We start from the raw sequence: 17,858 nt of genomic DNA on the forward strand, positions 1-17,858 counted from the left end.
CATTTTATTGTATAAAATCAATAATCTGAAGCCATATTTGCAGTAGTACTATAAAATAGAGTATTATCTTAAACTTACCCTTCTCATTGTGAAAAAATATGGTGTTAACAAAAATGTTTAATCTTGAAATAAGACTTCAGGTGAATGTTGATGATGTATTTGCCTTTTTGTGATATAAGTCTTTATTTATTGAAAATACCAAAATCACAGATATGTAACATATAAACACAGATTCCTTAGCCACATATGTCATCTCTGTAGAGGTGTGTGGGTCTTTTTTATTGTCTCACCAACATGTTCCAATCTTCATTTAACATTTACCTTAAATAATGTTTTTTCAGTATAAACGTTTGACTACATATGATGTGTAAAAACAAGTTTTGCATGGCATGTTTTATTAAATAATATTAAGTCTTTGAAATCGAAGTAGTAAGAGCAGTTTATAGTTTGAACCTGTTTATACCATGAGTTATTCCTCTTTTATTTTATTTTAAACAGATACAGACTTGGTCTTGTCAATCTTGGTATTACGTCTAAACCTATCAACAGAGGTCAGATTCATAGGAATGAATAAGTTAGTATATTTTGTACTTATATAACTCTTTATCAATAATGTACATATACGTTCATTTACCATTGTATACTGCATATTGTCCCTATCTGTATTTCCCAAAATTTAGGCATAAGTCTTCTATTTTTACTCTATTTATTTTCAAAATTCCAACCTCAGTCTAGTGTTTTGATCTGTGGATGTAATCTTTTTTGTTCCCCATATTAGTTCTAAAAAGTAAATTCACAAAAATACTGAACTCCGAGGAAAAATATATTCAGAAAATCCCTAATCACATGGCAAAATCAAATGACAAAACACATCAAACGAATGCACAACTGTTATATTCCTGACTTAGTACAGGCATTTTCACATGTAGAAAATGATGGATTGAACCTGGTTTTATAACGCTAAACCTCTCTCTACGATAGTCTCATCAAATTCCGTTTTATTTACAACGGTACGTGAACAAAACAGACATAATAAATTAAATAGTCAAAATATGGATACAACAGTCATCACTATGTAACAATCATAAAACAAACAATTTTACCAAAAAACACAAAATCATCTATCAAATTGAAAACCCATTCATTGCTTCACCTGTCTGACGTAAAACATGTATACTTCACATAGGAAAACATTTTGTTTATACAAAACAATCTTATAATTTCACATGGGGAATGTTGGCATACAGGGTTGAAAAATCAAAAGTATGTAAAAATTAGTTTCAAAAACAGACCGATATTTCAAATTGTTCAGAAGTTCTTGAGAATTTCTAAGAATCCACAAATGGTTAATACCACTACGCGATTGAAATAATTTTGTAGTTTGTCGTTCAAAGTATTTTTGCCAGCAAAAAATGAAAGATAAAACAAACACATTGACGGGAAGTACCGAGCCACGTCAGATGGATATAACAGATTAATCCAAACAGTAAAAGTAGTATTAATAAAAGAACAAAGACAAACAAAAGAACAATATAACACTTTGTTTAGATGATAAACAACGTCAGTATGAAGAATCTATACATCAAGACCATCATGTATTATTTGTGAAGTTGATACGGAATATTTATCAACAAGGTCTTGGTACCTTCTGATGAACTTTGTTAGAAAAGGGACGAGACGTTCTTTGACATACCCTGGTTCATCAACTTTCTGCTCAGACACTGGATACGTTTTACAGAGTAGGAGCTGCAAGCTCTTGATTATCGAATAAGTTGGGAAATACTAATACTCTAAACTTCAGTATGTGTACACTTGATGGAAACTTAATTATTAGTTATATTTTACCCTTCCATTATTCCCAAACTGTAACGGTCAGTGTTTAAAATTGTTGAAGTACGCAGATGTGTTATAAGTAATTTATCATGAATATATCATCGTTGTTGCATGATTTCTACAATGCAAATTAAAAGTCATCATTAAGACGATGAATAGGTTATAAATTTTGTGATTTTTAATTTTTATTGGGTATACAATTACAGACTTGGTTTTTTGTCTGTACGCGTTCTTGGAGCAGTCAGATCCGGAAATGCAGTTTTGACGTACATTGATATTTTGATATTTTAATAACAGTCGCTCTGGAACTTGTTTATCCTCTAGTTTATTTTGAACATATTAATTGTTCCAAAAAGAGACAAATGAATTAGACACAAGTTTTTTTAAATTAGTAACGTCTTCCTTATCCTCTAAGCCTGTGATATGGAGTTTTTCCTTGAAAGTAAAATTCAAGTTGCTGTTCCTACGGCCATGATATTACGTACTGGAGATCATAACTTAATTCAACATGAACATTAGTTCAGAGTACTCCAAAACGTCAATTGGAGCTATAAATAATTTTGGATTTCATTGAATACTTCGCCAGTGCATGGGCTATGGAAGTTACGCTTAAGACTTTCAAAAAATGGATTAAAGCAATGAGGTCTCAGATATAAGATATATATCAGAATATAGGAGCTTTCTATTGACAGCTTATTTGTTGAATTCGGAGGAAGAGTTGATGCGTTTGAGCTCTTAGTTTTGCCTTTCGATAAGGGACACTTCGTTTGAAATTGACAATGAACATATATATGTTATATGTTTTTTAATATACTAAAAATGTACCTTAGAGTTCGACAAGTTTTATAAAATATATATAACAGTAACTTTTCCATTTAATGTATAATGATAATAGCATTTATAACTGCCATGTTTTTTTTTTTATATCTTCATTATCGAATCTTTATGATAATGCATATGCGAAATAATCATGTTAATATTTCAATGAATGGGACCGCCGAGTTGATTGAAAAAAGAAGATCCTGGATATATTTTAATCAGCCATAAAAAGTGTAGTTACCACCTATTTACTACATCGTTTATTTTTCAGCAAATTATACATTATATTTGATATTCAATTTCCATTATATTACCAATTTAAAACGTGACTTCTACCTGTAATTATAATAAAATATTAATAGGATATAATGACAATATCTTGTTATTTTAATATAAATTTGGAATAATTACTTAGACTAACCTTAAATCCACTTTGACATCGCAGTACGGACCACTTTAGGGACTTAGTTTTTATAATTGTTATAAAAATGATGACCTTGATGTGCATGATTGCTAAATTTATTAATGAATCGTAGACGATGTAGGAAATATGCTACTCAATTACATTCTTGTTATGACCTGTTGCATAATTATAGAAATGTTATGGTGCAGGTCGATGAAGTAGTATATGTATTCAGGAAAACACTAAGTAGTATAATTTACAAAAGTAAAACAATCACACGACATTTCGGATGAAATTAATTGATATATTTTTTCTAAACTATCTTTAAATATTTTAAAACAACATAAGATATTTTTGGTCACATCATATCATTATGATTATAAACAGTAAATATTACCTTACTACGTAATGTTTTCTAATTCACTTTTCCTTTATAATATTGCTTGGAATTTTGTGTAGAATACTTATAGTATTAGTAATATTAGCCAACTTATTGTATTGTACATGCATAGTTATGACACCCTAACCAAAAAGAAACAAAGAAAAACAAAAACACTAAAAAACGACAAAAAACAACAAAAACAGCAGAAATAGACGTTACGAAGTGAAATTGCTTAAATTACAATATAAGAACAGGCGGTTAATAGGTGTGTTTCATACTTAAATCAATTTCCATTTATTTGGCTCGGGATATCTTTTACTATGATTTTAGAGATCTAGAATGATTTAATTTGCGACAACCAAGAACCCGAAATCAATTTGACAAAGAATTTATATGCTACCAAGTATAAACACTGTTCGGCCTTCAAGGAAGAGCAAACCCGATAACTTATACAGCCCCTGCAAAAAGTCACTTTGAAGGCAAAACAATGGCTTCTACCATACCACTTTCTTTGCAGCAAAAAATGATAGAAAACTACAAATAAATAACGTCAGTTAATGGAAAAACTGTTAACTTATCATTGGAATTATTATACACCTTGTTGCTTGGATAGAGATTGGCACTTATTCCACATCTTCTTATTTCTAACTGCAAGTAAAAATACACGTCATAAATTCAGCCATTATCTTACCATTTACGTAATGACACAAGGTAAAAAGTTTAAAAAGTCCTTTCTACACCATTGGTTTTTTTTAAAAGTCAATCATGTTATTGTAGCCATTTTTCTAGTGTTGGATACATCAAATTATTAGTTATCAGAAGTACAATTTGGAAACAATTAGGCCGTTAATATGAATACATGGTTATATGGTTACAAAGGTATTAGAAAATATTGTTGTTTACTCTAAGATGAGAACTTTCTTTTATAGATCAAATACCTCGTTCTATAGTGACAAAGCCTACATTATAAGTCCTATATTGTCTCTAACAGCATTTTCTGCACACAAGGAGATATCACTTAGTCATATATTTCAAATTCAACATTATATGTTAATATCTCAGGTAAGAAGCTTTAGTATTATTGTGTATGTTGTATTTCATTAAAAAGTCAATGTTACTTCAACTTTATCTGAGGAATAGTTAACAAGGGCATATTGTAGTTATGTTATTCCGTTTAAGTACTTGAAATGCAAAACGTTCTAATGAACGTTTATCATTATAACGACCTCTAAGCTGACATTTGACGTCCATTTTAATATAAAAAAAATCAGACAACTAATAATAACTAATATATACTGGTAAGACCAAACCAAAAATAACAAAAGAACTGTGAAATGATGAGATTCTATACTATCGGTACTGTAATTTGGGTAATCTGTTGTTTAATCATATTCCTAATCGAAGCACTGATACACTTGACTGTCTTTGGTCGCAACACAATCCGAATTAATTTGTTTAAATGCCTGGAAATCATTTGCATGCTCTCTAAAATTACATTTGTTATCTTATGGCAACAGATATTTTATCGATGTCCATATTTCATTAATCGGTTAAAAAGAAAAAACCAAGGTAACAAAAAAATAAAAAAAGAGAGGCATGAAATGCGTCTCCTGATATGTATGCCTTACACGCGATACGAAATGGTTACATTTGACAATAGGGCACAATCAGTACTATTACATATTAGGTGAATAGTCTGGTAGCTAAAGATCTAACACTGCAAAAAGGTATTGCTGGTGAGTTAAAAAACCCCAGCCAAAACGGAACGGTCAACCAAATTGTTATGGTGAACGGAAAAAAACATACGTATAGTCGATTTCAGTAGCAAGGAGGACAATTTAAAAAAAAATCCTTAACTGATAACATGAACGGGGTTAAGCGTAAACAAATAAGTAAACCCTTATCGATAAATAAGGTATGTTACTGCTGAGAAATGAGAAGTTGATAATTGAAAAATCTTCGACGAAAGGAACATAACTGCATCAAATGTCTCTTCAGTGATGTTCGAGGTATAAATAAAGGAAAACGATTGTTGACTGTTCCTTTGTGATTGCCTGTTTCAGATCAGTCAAATTAAATCAAAATTTTTGCAAATATGGTTTTCTTTTATTATTTTTGCAAGATTGCTGTTTTGCCTATCTTTTTATTATAATACGCTGAAAATTCCCATATGTTTTATAATGATATTTGATTTTTATATTTTCTTATTTTTATTGCAGATCAACATATCTGAAGGCGCAAACAATACTGTGTGTGCCTATTATGATAACAATGAAAGGTAGGATTTCCATATGAACAATACAAATCTAATGAATAATTAATATCTAATTGATTATGGTTAAAATATTGAAAACATGAATAAAACAGTTTACTACGTGAAATACACAGGGAAGATGGTTAGATTGTATCAAAACAGTCAAACGCGAAAATTATATTTCGTGATGTTCAAAAACAAATCCCGATTGTGTCCATGTAACTCCACAGACATTATAAACTGTACCTTTGACATTCAATGATGCTCAAGGACACCTTGCCAGTATCAAATAAATCCTTCCAGGAAATCTACTTTATAGCAATATCGGATCGTCTTAACATATTTATCAAATATACACATTGTATCGAAAAGTTTCATTATAAAAAAGAGAAAAAAAAACGCTGCTGTAAACTTGACGTATTTTTTTCTGAGTTGTGAAGTTTAAATCCCTCCGCAAAGATATCGAAGTATCAAAATCTGGCCAAGCAATGTTATTGTCACTTTAATTGGTGCAATTCAACTAACTAGATGTTTTCATAAATAGAATCTATAAATAGTACAGAATTCCCTTTTGGTTTGACACGTCAGGGCATAGTGACATATTTTTAAATTCTTACGTATATAACAATAGTTTTCCTGTTAATTATTAATTTTCCAAAGCTTAATCTTTGACATCTTAATTGTTTTCAGAAAAGACAAGATAAAAAAGCGATGTTTTCGATACATAAATAACAACGTAAAGACTGATCGTTTCAATCGAATAAGAATCTGACGTCTTGACACTGACACAAGTCCCTCTAGAGATTTTAATCCGAACGGATATATATTCTCTTGTACTGTTATTAAAAAAAGCACATTATGGAAAGCTTTAAATGGTAATTATTGGTGATTTTTATAGATTCTAAATCAATGGTTTGAAAGTCGACACAGTAGCGTATTAACTTAAATAGGTGTATTAATCCCAGTCACAATGGAATGCACAGTCTATAGCGTATTCTCGTGGCATAACGATACAAGATGAAAATTATCCCATTGACTGGGACATATTAGGTGAACGTTTGTCTGTAACGACCATTGCTAACTTCTTACTTATTATAGAATTTAAACTGTGGGGTCACCAAAGGTTCTTAACGCCTTTAATAATAAAATAATTCGAAAAATTATTCAGGAACAACCTTTATGTTTTGATTTATATTATTTATATAATCAACACATCGTATTATTCCGGATTCGTTTTTCGAATTGCTTTATTTAGGTGTTGAGAACCTTTGGTGACCCCACAGATTCAGTGTCTTTAACAAGTACATAATAGCAGTGATTGTTACCGACAAACGTTCACCTAATCTGTCCCAGTCAATGGGATAATTTAGGTCGTCAATCAATGGCCAGGACCACACTGTTTTGAATATGATTCTAAATGTTCCCTTGTATACTTCTAATAGATTTTGCATTGATTTCTTAATCTTATCGACATGCACTATGTCTTGATTGAAATGGCATCGGCGATTGTATGAACGACCTTTTTAATTTCTTATGTACTCTGTTTGACAAATAACTGACATGTCTTCTAAACTTAGCCCATCTTGGTAACTGCTGCAGAACCGAAAACAAACTGACCAAAGTCCTGATTGATACGCATAAAATTCACTAAAAAAAATTATATTCTGAAACCTTAAATAGATTTGAATTGAAATCTATGAATTCAGAAAAATTGCGTAACTTATTACAACTATGATGCTGGTGACTTTTTTCAACTGACTTTATTATGTTTATCGCCAATAATTTCAAGCGAGTTTGGTAGGTAGTATCATGATGTTATTGGGCAATATTGGCAAACAGTTTACTGACAATAGTTTTGGTATTGTGGATAAAATAAGCTACATGTACTTTTTGTGTAATTTGGTTCTTTAAGAGTCGACAGAGAAACAGGTAATAGAAAATGAATTTAAAGGTTTTGTCAACGAAAGTCACAAAATTTAAAACTGTATCATACATGAAAGAAAATAAACCACTTTTTAATGTTATTATATAAAGGATTGTTTATGTTTTAGTGTGTGGTCGGATTATGGATGTTTGAAACTGACAGGAAATAGTCATAAGACGATGTGTAAATGTAACCATACAACAAACTTTGCTATTCTAATGCAAGTTCGTGAATTGAAGGTACTGTTTCTGATTTTTTTTATATTATGGCTACTTTGATTTATAATGGTGCAAAAATATTAATTGAGTGTTTGTTGTGAAAATGAACAATTTTTAATTTTTAATTCATGAGGCATAGTTGTATCATATTTAATGTTTATTATGACTTCTACTCTGTAACTGCGTGTTACGTTCAAAAGGGTGAATATAACTCAGTGCTGGATGTTGCAATACAGATTTTCTATCAATAAATTATTAGAATGTCTATTGGAGCAGATGAACAATCAATAATGACGTCAATAGTTTTGCTCATTGTCAATATTGACGGCTAAACGAACTCCTTTAGATTCGTTAGAGATGTCAGTATTCATATACAGGTCTTAGAGTCTTTTACGAGAGGTTTGAAGCTGTCAATTGACCACGGTGTACAGTATGTGCAGAAAAGAGGATGAAATCATAGAATCGTATATCATGCTGCTCATATTACAAGGGTATACTGGTTCGACAAAAGATTTTTGATTGTTTGCGTCCGGAAAATTCATGTACAACTGTTGATAGACCGGCTATTTGTGTTACTTTTAAACATAATATTATTTCGTGTTCATTTTTGTCGGACTTGGTACTTCATTTCATATTAGTTGGAGTAAGAGTAGTTATTTCAGTTCTTACTAGTTCAGCATAGACATTTAAAAAACATAATAGCATTCCTTATACCTTAAATATACACTAGTCAGGTTGTTTTCGATACATATTGAAGAAATTATATACTAGTAAACTTTTCAAATTCTGCCAATATATTTAACAAATCACGAAAGACCCCAACTTATCATGTTGTATGACAACTGCGCGTTTTGTCGACAAAAGACCCATCAATGACCCTCAAATAAAAAACCCGTTAAAATACAATCGAAGTACTCCCATAAAGAGCATTAAGGATCCAACAATTGAGAAATATTTTGCCAAATACAAAACAGATACTGTATTTCAATTAGAGACGGCCGAAATCGGAACAATTATCAATAAATGACAGACTATAAATATGAGCTTCTTTCTGTTGTCTGTTTTCATCTATGTGTACTTAATATTTTGGCAATTACTATCCACTATTAGAAATACAATTTATCTGATCTTGTCTTATCCACAGTTAGATAGTGTCCATGTTTTGGTATTGGACGTTATAACATACATAGGATGTAGTATATCACTTCTCACCCAGCTCATAACACTTACTGTATTTACCTGTGTTGGGTGAGTATAAATTTCGAGTAGATGACTTCAACATTAGTATTTAAGTGCATTTACAAAATAACAATATTCCTTTTAGTGACGATTGTTGTTAATACCAATAACACCCATACAAAAAAAAATAAAACGTGATGACAAATCTCCTCAAGAAACCGAGTGATGTAGAAGTTAGATACAACAATGAATAGATAACCGTGCTGTCTTTATACGTGTTAACCAGTTATGTTTTTCAGATATGTCTTAACAAGTAATTAAGAAAAGAGCTATCAAGTGAAACGGGTAATTAAAGAATGTTGCTATCCTTGTTTTGTTCTTTTGAGAAGAACCGGTAGGAATTTTAACTAGTTTTTGCATTTTGTTTCAGGAACACATAGTGCTTTCAGACCCGGTCTTATCATATTTAAATGCAGGATCAATACAATTAAAACCATTTTTGGAGAACGGTTTTAAAAAGACTAGTTTTTTTTGTATACCTTTGTTATTACACTAACGTTTAGTTGTTGACAAATAGGCCATAGGTTACTAGTTCCTAACAAATATCTTAAATTGTGGATGGAGTTTCGTATTCCAAACTCCTTTCTTCTCATTGTCATTTTATTTTCAGAACAAAATACCATATGTATTGATTTAAGAATATTAGAACTTTTGTATCTTTATAATATAATATAAATAATATGAAACGTCATGATTGATAATCATACATCAATTTCAGATCCTTAAACTCAGAACGTGTGTTTGTTCACAGAAATTTGTGTATATCAATCATTTGTGCCCAGTTAGGATTTCTGTCTGGCATCAAGGCAATAGAATACAAGGTAATCATCACAACAAGTACAAAACTATAGGTAAAGCAGATTCCAGTGAAAGGGAAACGCAAACAAAAAGCAACTATAACAGTTGTAAAGGCGAACAGGAAAAACAGATGTTCTGCTAAGATACTTATTATCCCTTCATGTTTTGGTGACTTTTTATTGTTTTTTGTTAAGTTCCTGTCACATTGACATAAACACCACACAATACACAAACAGCATACAATTCAGTAGTCAATTAAGCATTTATAATACAAGTACTTGATACCATTTCACCTATTTTCTGTGTATAATAGGACCAGGTTTGTTTAAAAATACAATAGAGACAAAAAAATAGTCGAAGATTCACGGATAAAAACATGACCCGAATTGAAACAAATTCGAAATACAAACAACATTGTAGTTCCTATTTTTAATCACCAGCCTCATGCAAAATATATCGTGATAGTAAACCATATAGTAACATACCAAATTGAGAGCATATTATATGCAGAAAAAATACCTTCCGTTGACTGAAAGATATGCAATGGTGTAGATGTATTCTAAGAAGGTGCAATGTAAACAAATGTGCACTTCATACCTTTTCCACCGTGTTTACCTTTTACAATTGCATGAAAGACTTACTAAAAATGTTGTATTTGATTACCACAATTATATATATTTACATGCAGACAGTATGTGCTATAGTAGCAGCTGTCCTGCACTATTTTTACACAGCTGTGTTTGTATGGATGCTTGTGGAAGGGTTACTCCTGTACAGTAAAGTAGTCCAAGTGTTTGGCACAGAGAAGTCACGTGTGACCTACTATTGTATATTTGGTTGGGGTGAGTTTCTGTATCATCTTTATGAATAATGTTGCCGTTTTTCAATAAATTTTGACAAAGTATTTACTTTGACTCTTTGACAAAAATATACTAATTTCAAAAAATTTGAACCAACCATTTTATCAGAAAAAAATACACTGGTTATATAGCAGTTTGAAAAACACTATTTTTTATCATAAAAAAGCTTAATCTTCCCTACACAACACAACGTAATTAAAACGTTTAGATAATTTAACAGAGATATCTCCCTGCAGTGTAATGTACCACCTTAACTTTATTGATTTCTATGTTAGGAGTGCCAGTAGTTATAGTTGCTGTGTCTGCTTCTGCTAACTGGGACGGATACGGGACGTCTACCAGGTAAATAAAGTAATGTCTTTTGTTATCTCTAAAAACCTTTCAGGAACACTCAGGAAATCTGTACTGATAGATTTTCTAGAACAGTATTCCTGGCAATCTACCTTAGAACAGTTAGGCTAGTAGCCTGATCAGTAATAGATATATCTACCGAAAAAAGATTTATGAAAGCACTAACGAGTATAAGATAGTTCTACCCAACCACAGTTAATGATATGTTTAACCCTATCACAGTTCATAGACCAGAACAATATAAAATAGTAAAGAGTGTGTAAATTGTTATTCCGTTTTATAAACGTAGATGCAAAACATGGTATGGGTGCTTCCCATTGACAATTCCATAGAGTGATATGTATATATATGTTATATCTTTTCTCAGGTTAATAGCTGTCTCATGGACAATCTAACAACCTCAACTAACAACATTTCCATTCGTTTCATAGTTATTATTGGGATGTACCCCAATCCTCACATTTTATATAGATGCCGTATGTTAAACATGATCTGGTTGACATATCGAGACACCGCAGAAGAAAACAAAATCGGCTTTGGTGATATTCTTCTTATTCAGTCTGTTTCTTATAATGGGTTTTGAAGACATATGAAAATAAAAATATTATTGTCATTGGATACCAATTGACATAGAAGTTAAAAGCTATAAATCAACGTTTAACTGTTATTATGTTTTGGTTTTTGCTCTTTCGTTGTCATTGTTTCTTCCACTTTCTTGACTTTCAAAGTTGTATTTTGTCAAACTGCAACAGAATATTAGATTCATAGAAGTTTTATTTCAAGAAAAAAGTGCAAAATATTATAATTATACCTTTCCTGTGTTAAATCAATATCTTTCAGTTGTAAAGAAAAATCTGGCCAACTCCATAACGACATAAAAGAAACGGACAAAAATGAAACATTACAAACGAGAAAGCAGTTACAATAGCCACCGAATTTCATTTCCCTGGCTTATGGCATACGAGAAATAAGTGGTCAAAACAGATACCGATGCTGAATTTTTTTTTAGTACGACTTATGTTGATGTGAACTTGTCATACATACTATGAAGTTTATCAAGGAAGTGAACTGCAGTAACCTAGAATATGTTAATGGCTTTCCTTCAATTTGGTGTTAAAAACATGTGATACTATATATTGTACAGTCTCAAAACAAAATTATGTTCTTATTTTCAAATAGTTGTTGGTTATCAACAAAGACGGGAGCAATTTGGGCATTTGTTGGACCAGCTATCGCAATTATTTTGGTAATTTTAATTACTTAAAAAGTTATATTACAAAAATAACCCAACATACATCGTCATGGTTGCCTACAACTGCATGCATTCACTACGTTTGAAATGTAATTGATAATCATACCACATCTCCTTATGTTTATATGTATTTACTTACATATTGTGATTAAGAGAAGGTTTTTTATTCTTCTAAAAAGTAAAGACACCAATACAATGGATATTGTAAATGTAACACCATTGAACGAAGAATTTTTCTAGGAATTTCAATGTTCTTAATAAATTAAAAAAAAAAAATTACTACTTAATCTTAAACTGAAGGACAGTTTATTTTCTTATATTAACTGGAACAACACTAAGTTGAACTGTAATGTCGCTATATCGTTTAACGTAGTGGGTGAACAAAGTGACTCAATTTAAAAATTTCTTTACATTTATAGGTGAATGTTGTTATTTTATGGATGGTAATCAAGATTGTCATATCATCAGCAAAACATGACCAGAAAACAGAATACAGTCAAATAAGGTAGATTTTATAAGTTAAATCATGTCATTAAATATCTGTGTATACAAGTGTATATGGTCATTTGAAAAATACAAAAGGATGTAAGAGATACTACAACTGAAACATAAATTGGACGGTAATTTACCATAAAAAAAGCAAACTTAAAGAATAAAGAAAAGAGAAAAAACATATTTCTCAACGGCAATCTACATTTTGATCGCATACGCTTGGCTTCAATGACTATTTGATATTTTGTGCAGACATAAATAGATTTTGTTAGGCAATAATAAATAATTTATTTTGTTTTGTATGCGAAACTGCAAAATGTTTTCTTAATATTGGTAATTTATGACCTAGGGCTGGAGTAAAGGGAGCTTTGATTCTGATTCCACTACTTGGATTGACTTGGATGTTTGGTCTCATGGCCGTCAATGAAGACTTTGTCATATTTCAGTACATGTTTGCTATCTTTAATTCTCTACAGGTAAATGTGTTTGGTACACAGATGCAATAGTTTTCAAATGTGATTTATATATATATAGATATATAGAGTTAGTGAACCAAACCGACTTCAAAAACATTATTGATTGTATTTAGTTCAAATGTACCAGGATTAAAATTTAGTACGCCAGACGCGCGTTTCGTCTACATAAGATTCATCAGTGACGCTCATATCAAAATATTTATTAAGCCAAACAAGTACAAAGTTGAAAAGCATTGAGAATCCTAAATTCCATTTTTTTTGCAAAGATTTCAAAAACTAAAAGGTAAAAGGCATATAGAGTTATCTTTTCATATAACTCATCACTTTAAAATTCGGATTAAGCAACGTGTTACGCTGGTTGGCAGATGAATTCTACACTTTGTTTGAACGTAACGTAAATAAAAACGGTTTTTGATTTTGTGCCGTGGTGTTACTATTATTTCAAGGATGTCAAGACGGAAAACACGGATAAGTATTTTGTATCGATGAAATTCAGATATCCTATCATGCGAGTGTTTCATTAAACGTTATAGATTACATACACAAAATAAGCAATGTCTGTCATTTAAAAAATAAGAATAATGTTAAGAACATTTTAAATGTCAATCAATTCCTTCTGCATAATTACTTTTTACTTTGATTTCAGGGATTTTTCATATTCCTTTTTCATTGTGTCTTCAATTCAGAGGTAAATCATTTCTTAAAATAGTAAAGTAAACAGAACATCCCCGTTTACTATGAATCTTCATTATATTACTGATTATCTTATAGGCGATATTGCACATGATGATGTCGATTCAATAAACGCAACCCATTGTTATGGGACATACTTGTGACAAGTACACTCGAGCGAGAAATCTATAATACCTTACATAAACAAAATGGCGCAATATGCAGTGATTGGAAAAGTAATTGACTTAACAGGATAGAACAAAGCTACACGTGACAACAATATTAACTGATTATTCGTATCAATTCCCCCAAAATAAGAACACCACCAGAAAAAGACAAATGATTAAAATGACTTTTTGAAACAGCAAGCAAAAAGTAAAATCACAAAAAATGATGAACTCTAAGGAAAATTCAGACTGGAAAGTTCCTGATTAGATCGCTATATCAAATGATAAAACACACCAAACGAATGAATAACAACGGTCATGGGCCTGACTTGGTACAGGTCTTTTCAACTGTAGAAAACAACAGGAAAAACAAACACAGATTTTTCTCTGTTTCAATTCAATAAAAGCATATCAAACACCCAAGTAAATAAACGATGCTGGCGTAACTTTCTTGAATTAACAATTAGCAATCAAATCATCATAGATACCAGAATTGAAATGTTCTATTTGCGCCAATACAATAAGGATAATAGTGACGACGATAAAATGTTAGACGATGCAAATCACATAAATATTTAAACATTAAAGCATATAAAGTTGTAATGGGCTAAGATAATTACAGTCAATACTTTGTCATCAAGGCCTCCATTTGAAAATGCTATAAGAATGTTGTAAAATAGTCTTTACCTATAGTGTATTTTATTCAACGTTAAATCAATCAAATAAATATAAAATGTTTAACATTTATATCCAAAAGGTTAGACAGGCACTGAAAAGACTTCAGGAACGTCAGCGGTTATTGAGAGATTTTACATCATTTTCCTCTGCATCTTCTGTACGTTAATGTATGAATAATTTGATTTTGAATGTAACACGTCTTCTGATTGGCTAACAGGGTTTTGTCTATTGGCACATAGACATCATTTAGTCATGTACCGGACCGTGATGTCATTTACGTTTTTTCCTGATTAACTTAAGTTTAGAATGGAATTAATAATTAAATTTAAGGAATGGCTGTAATGTAATTTTTCTGTTTATTCGAAAAATAATTTAAAAAAATGTGTTGCACACTTTAAAATTACCCGCTTCTCTGGTTATTCAGTGTACACAACATTTTATATGTAATTTTTCATAGACAAAAAAAATATTACGGTCAATCCTTATTGTAATGCTAACAAATATAAACAGTAGTATACCGTCAAATTTTCTTTCACTAATAGCCAACTAAAATAGAAACATTAGAGTGTGAAATACCTAAACTAAAACCGGATTTGGAAAAGGTGACTTCTCATTTTTTGCTACAAAATGTATTTTTCTATCATATACCAAATAATGCAGTTTTATATTTTTCTCTTATGTATCACACAGAGTCTCAAAAGGTCGACAGACGTCAGACGTCAAAGCAATCGTTTACCATCTATCGAAATAAAGTCACCTTAGATAAATAACAAATTTTATGGATGAAAATTTGAATATTCATCTTGGAAATCCAAATATCTAAATGAAATAAACGTTTTCTATTGTTTTTTGAAAGCATTAATACATTATATTTTAAGATGAGCGGTTGTTTTCGATTTTATGCTGTATTAATAATCGATTTGTTTAACAAAATTGTAACAAGTAACAAGTTTACGAGTACTTATGGCTAAAAAACAAATACTATATTTTTTTTATGTGAGCAGGATTTACCTTATAATTTACAATAGAGGTATAACAGAGACAATAAAAAAGGAGCGTTATATTTATAATTGTGATATCAAATATTTAGCTTATGGTTTCAATAACTACCTCACATCATCAGAATATCAAACGATTCATTTTACGGTTTGAATAATGCTTCCAACAAAATAATTAAATGTTTCGATTATCAGACAGTATCAATGAAAACATAACTTCAAACGGAAAAAAATTGTAGATATTTTCAAAAAGAACAAAAATAACTTCAATCAAAATACAACACTATTTTTGTTAATGTTGAAAATATAAAAAAAAAAATAATAATAAAAAAAAACTCAAAACAATAGGTTAATATTTATTTTCCGACTTCAGCCTAAATCGATATTAAAAATAAATAATTTTTATGTTTAAACTTTCCCATTTTTCGTTGAATAGAGGAACAGTTCGTCAAAGGATAAGGATTTGAAGCATAGAATTATTCGTCGGGAACGCACAAATTCTAGTGGCACAACGTCAACCAGTTTAGGCAGTAGAAATAGTATAGCAAGTAGAAGTTCAAAGTTGACAGGTACATTACCATCAAAAAGATTAGGCACTAGAATGAGTATAGAAGACGTCATGTATCACCAAAGCAATAAACGCATTCAAACTAAAATTTACGTTCACATATAGCAGGTCAAGTAATTAACCTTGGTTTGCTCCAAATTTCTCCTTAAACAAAGGAAATTGTCCCGTATTCAGCCTAAGGAAGGCGTTCTAATTACTGAATTTTGAATCGAAGTACTGTCACTAGTTCGGTCGAACCCGGATATAAAAACGTATAGTGTCTATAGAGTGGTGAACCGAATGGGGTTGCAGGCTCGTCTGGTGTGGTACAGAAGAAAGTCCAGTTCAGATTGCAACAGTAGTTCAGACGCCAAATATTCAAAATGACAACATATTTTAGGCTACGAGTCATAGGAATTACAGTTTTTTTTTTATTTTCAGGAAAATGTAACTGCAAAGATATCAGAAAGATAAAACGCAAACAACATAATCTTAAATATAAAATGCAAAAATAAAAAAAATATTTATCTCTTTATTTATCCAAACTAATTTGTATTAGAATAAATTTGATTACATGTAAACTATTTATTTATTTTAGATGATATAGTGGTTGAAGATATAAATGGAGAAGAATTAGAACTAAGTGATATATAACATAGGCGTGTAACCGGCTTACGACGACATCATTTTAAAAAATTGATGGAACTTGAACTTGACTGTTTAAATTCATCTAGTAAATAGAGTAGAAGCCTTTAGTCTTAATTTGGGTGAAATAAATTAACTTTATTTAGCATTTTCTATTTCCTTTCCGTTCAACACAATATTTGCTATATCTATATTTGATATGGACTTTTGCACTCCCATGGTTACATTATCATATAAAATTGTGAAATTTGTTGATTTTGTTTCGAATGCTGTTTGTTATAACATGTTTTCATAGGAATATAGCTGCTGGGATACGAAATATAATTGTAAATACATGTTGATAGATACCAAAGCTAATTCTGAAGAATTTTGTACTCGGTTCAAACCACTTCCACTGCAGTTAACAGCCTACGATTTTCTGTGCAAACACAATACTTTATCGTTGCGGAGAGAGTTATATAAACTGGTTTATACTTCCTACATATTACAAGTAACACTAGACACGGACTTACAAAAATGAATAATTTTAAATGAAACAATTGACCATATGTTGTTTGATTATTTAAATAATGCAAAAGATAAATTGAAAACTACCAACATAGGATATTCAGTTGTGTTTTATATCACAATGGTAAACTGATCTAGTAACGGCAATTCCAACGCAATAGGCAGAATTAGTCGGAAATATATACTAGATATAAAAATGACACTTCTACAAAAAAACATAATTGAAATTGATGACGAATAGAGTACCATTACATTGGTTTACGATCGGGGTATACAAATATTCTAAATTGTAATGTCTAGATTCCACGAAATACTAAATATTTCATATCGTTGACAGCTGGTT

The 17,858-nt window shown here is 30.7% G+C and overlaps 1 protein-coding gene across 1 annotated transcript; it reads left to right on the forward strand.

The window, feature by feature from the left end:
• The first annotated feature begins 501 nt into the window (after nucleotides 1-501).
• LOC134714034 (adhesion G-protein coupled receptor D1-like) lies at nucleotides 502-16,790 on the forward strand. Its single transcript, XM_063575283.1, has 14 exons — nucleotides 502-574; nucleotides 4,367-4,499; nucleotides 5,657-5,715; nucleotides 7,743-7,854; nucleotides 8,978-9,081; nucleotides 9,791-9,893; nucleotides 10,559-10,712; nucleotides 11,006-11,072; nucleotides 12,261-12,327; nucleotides 12,753-12,838; nucleotides 13,175-13,301; nucleotides 13,948-13,989; nucleotides 14,898-14,975; nucleotides 16,253-16,790. Exons 1-14 carry the CDS (start codon nucleotides 567-569, stop codon nucleotides 16,487-16,489), a joined length of 1,377 nt encoding a protein of 458 aa, XP_063431353.1. The 5' UTR covers nucleotides 502-566; the 3' UTR covers nucleotides 16,490-16,790.
• The last annotated feature ends 1,068 nt before the right edge of the window (nucleotides 16,791-17,858 follow it).

Source organism: Mytilus trossulus, chromosome 4 (genome assembly GCF_036588685.1).
Source record: "Mytilus trossulus isolate FHL-02 chromosome 4, PNRI_Mtr1.1.1.hap1, whole genome shotgun sequence".
Taxonomy (NCBI): domain Eukaryota; kingdom Metazoa; phylum Mollusca; class Bivalvia; order Mytilida; family Mytilidae; genus Mytilus; species Mytilus trossulus.

Bases quoted from the DNA above. Each gene is read 5' to 3' on its own strand.
- LOC134714034 (XM_063575283.1), top strand. The intron at 5,716-7,742 runs GTAGGATTTCCA...TTTATGTTTTAG, and splicing joins TATTATGATAACAATGAAAG to TGTGTGGTCGGATTATGGAT. The intron at 11,073-12,260 runs GTAAATAAAGTA...ATTTTCAAATAG, and splicing joins GGATACGGGACGTCTACCAG to TTGTTGGTTATCAACAAAGA.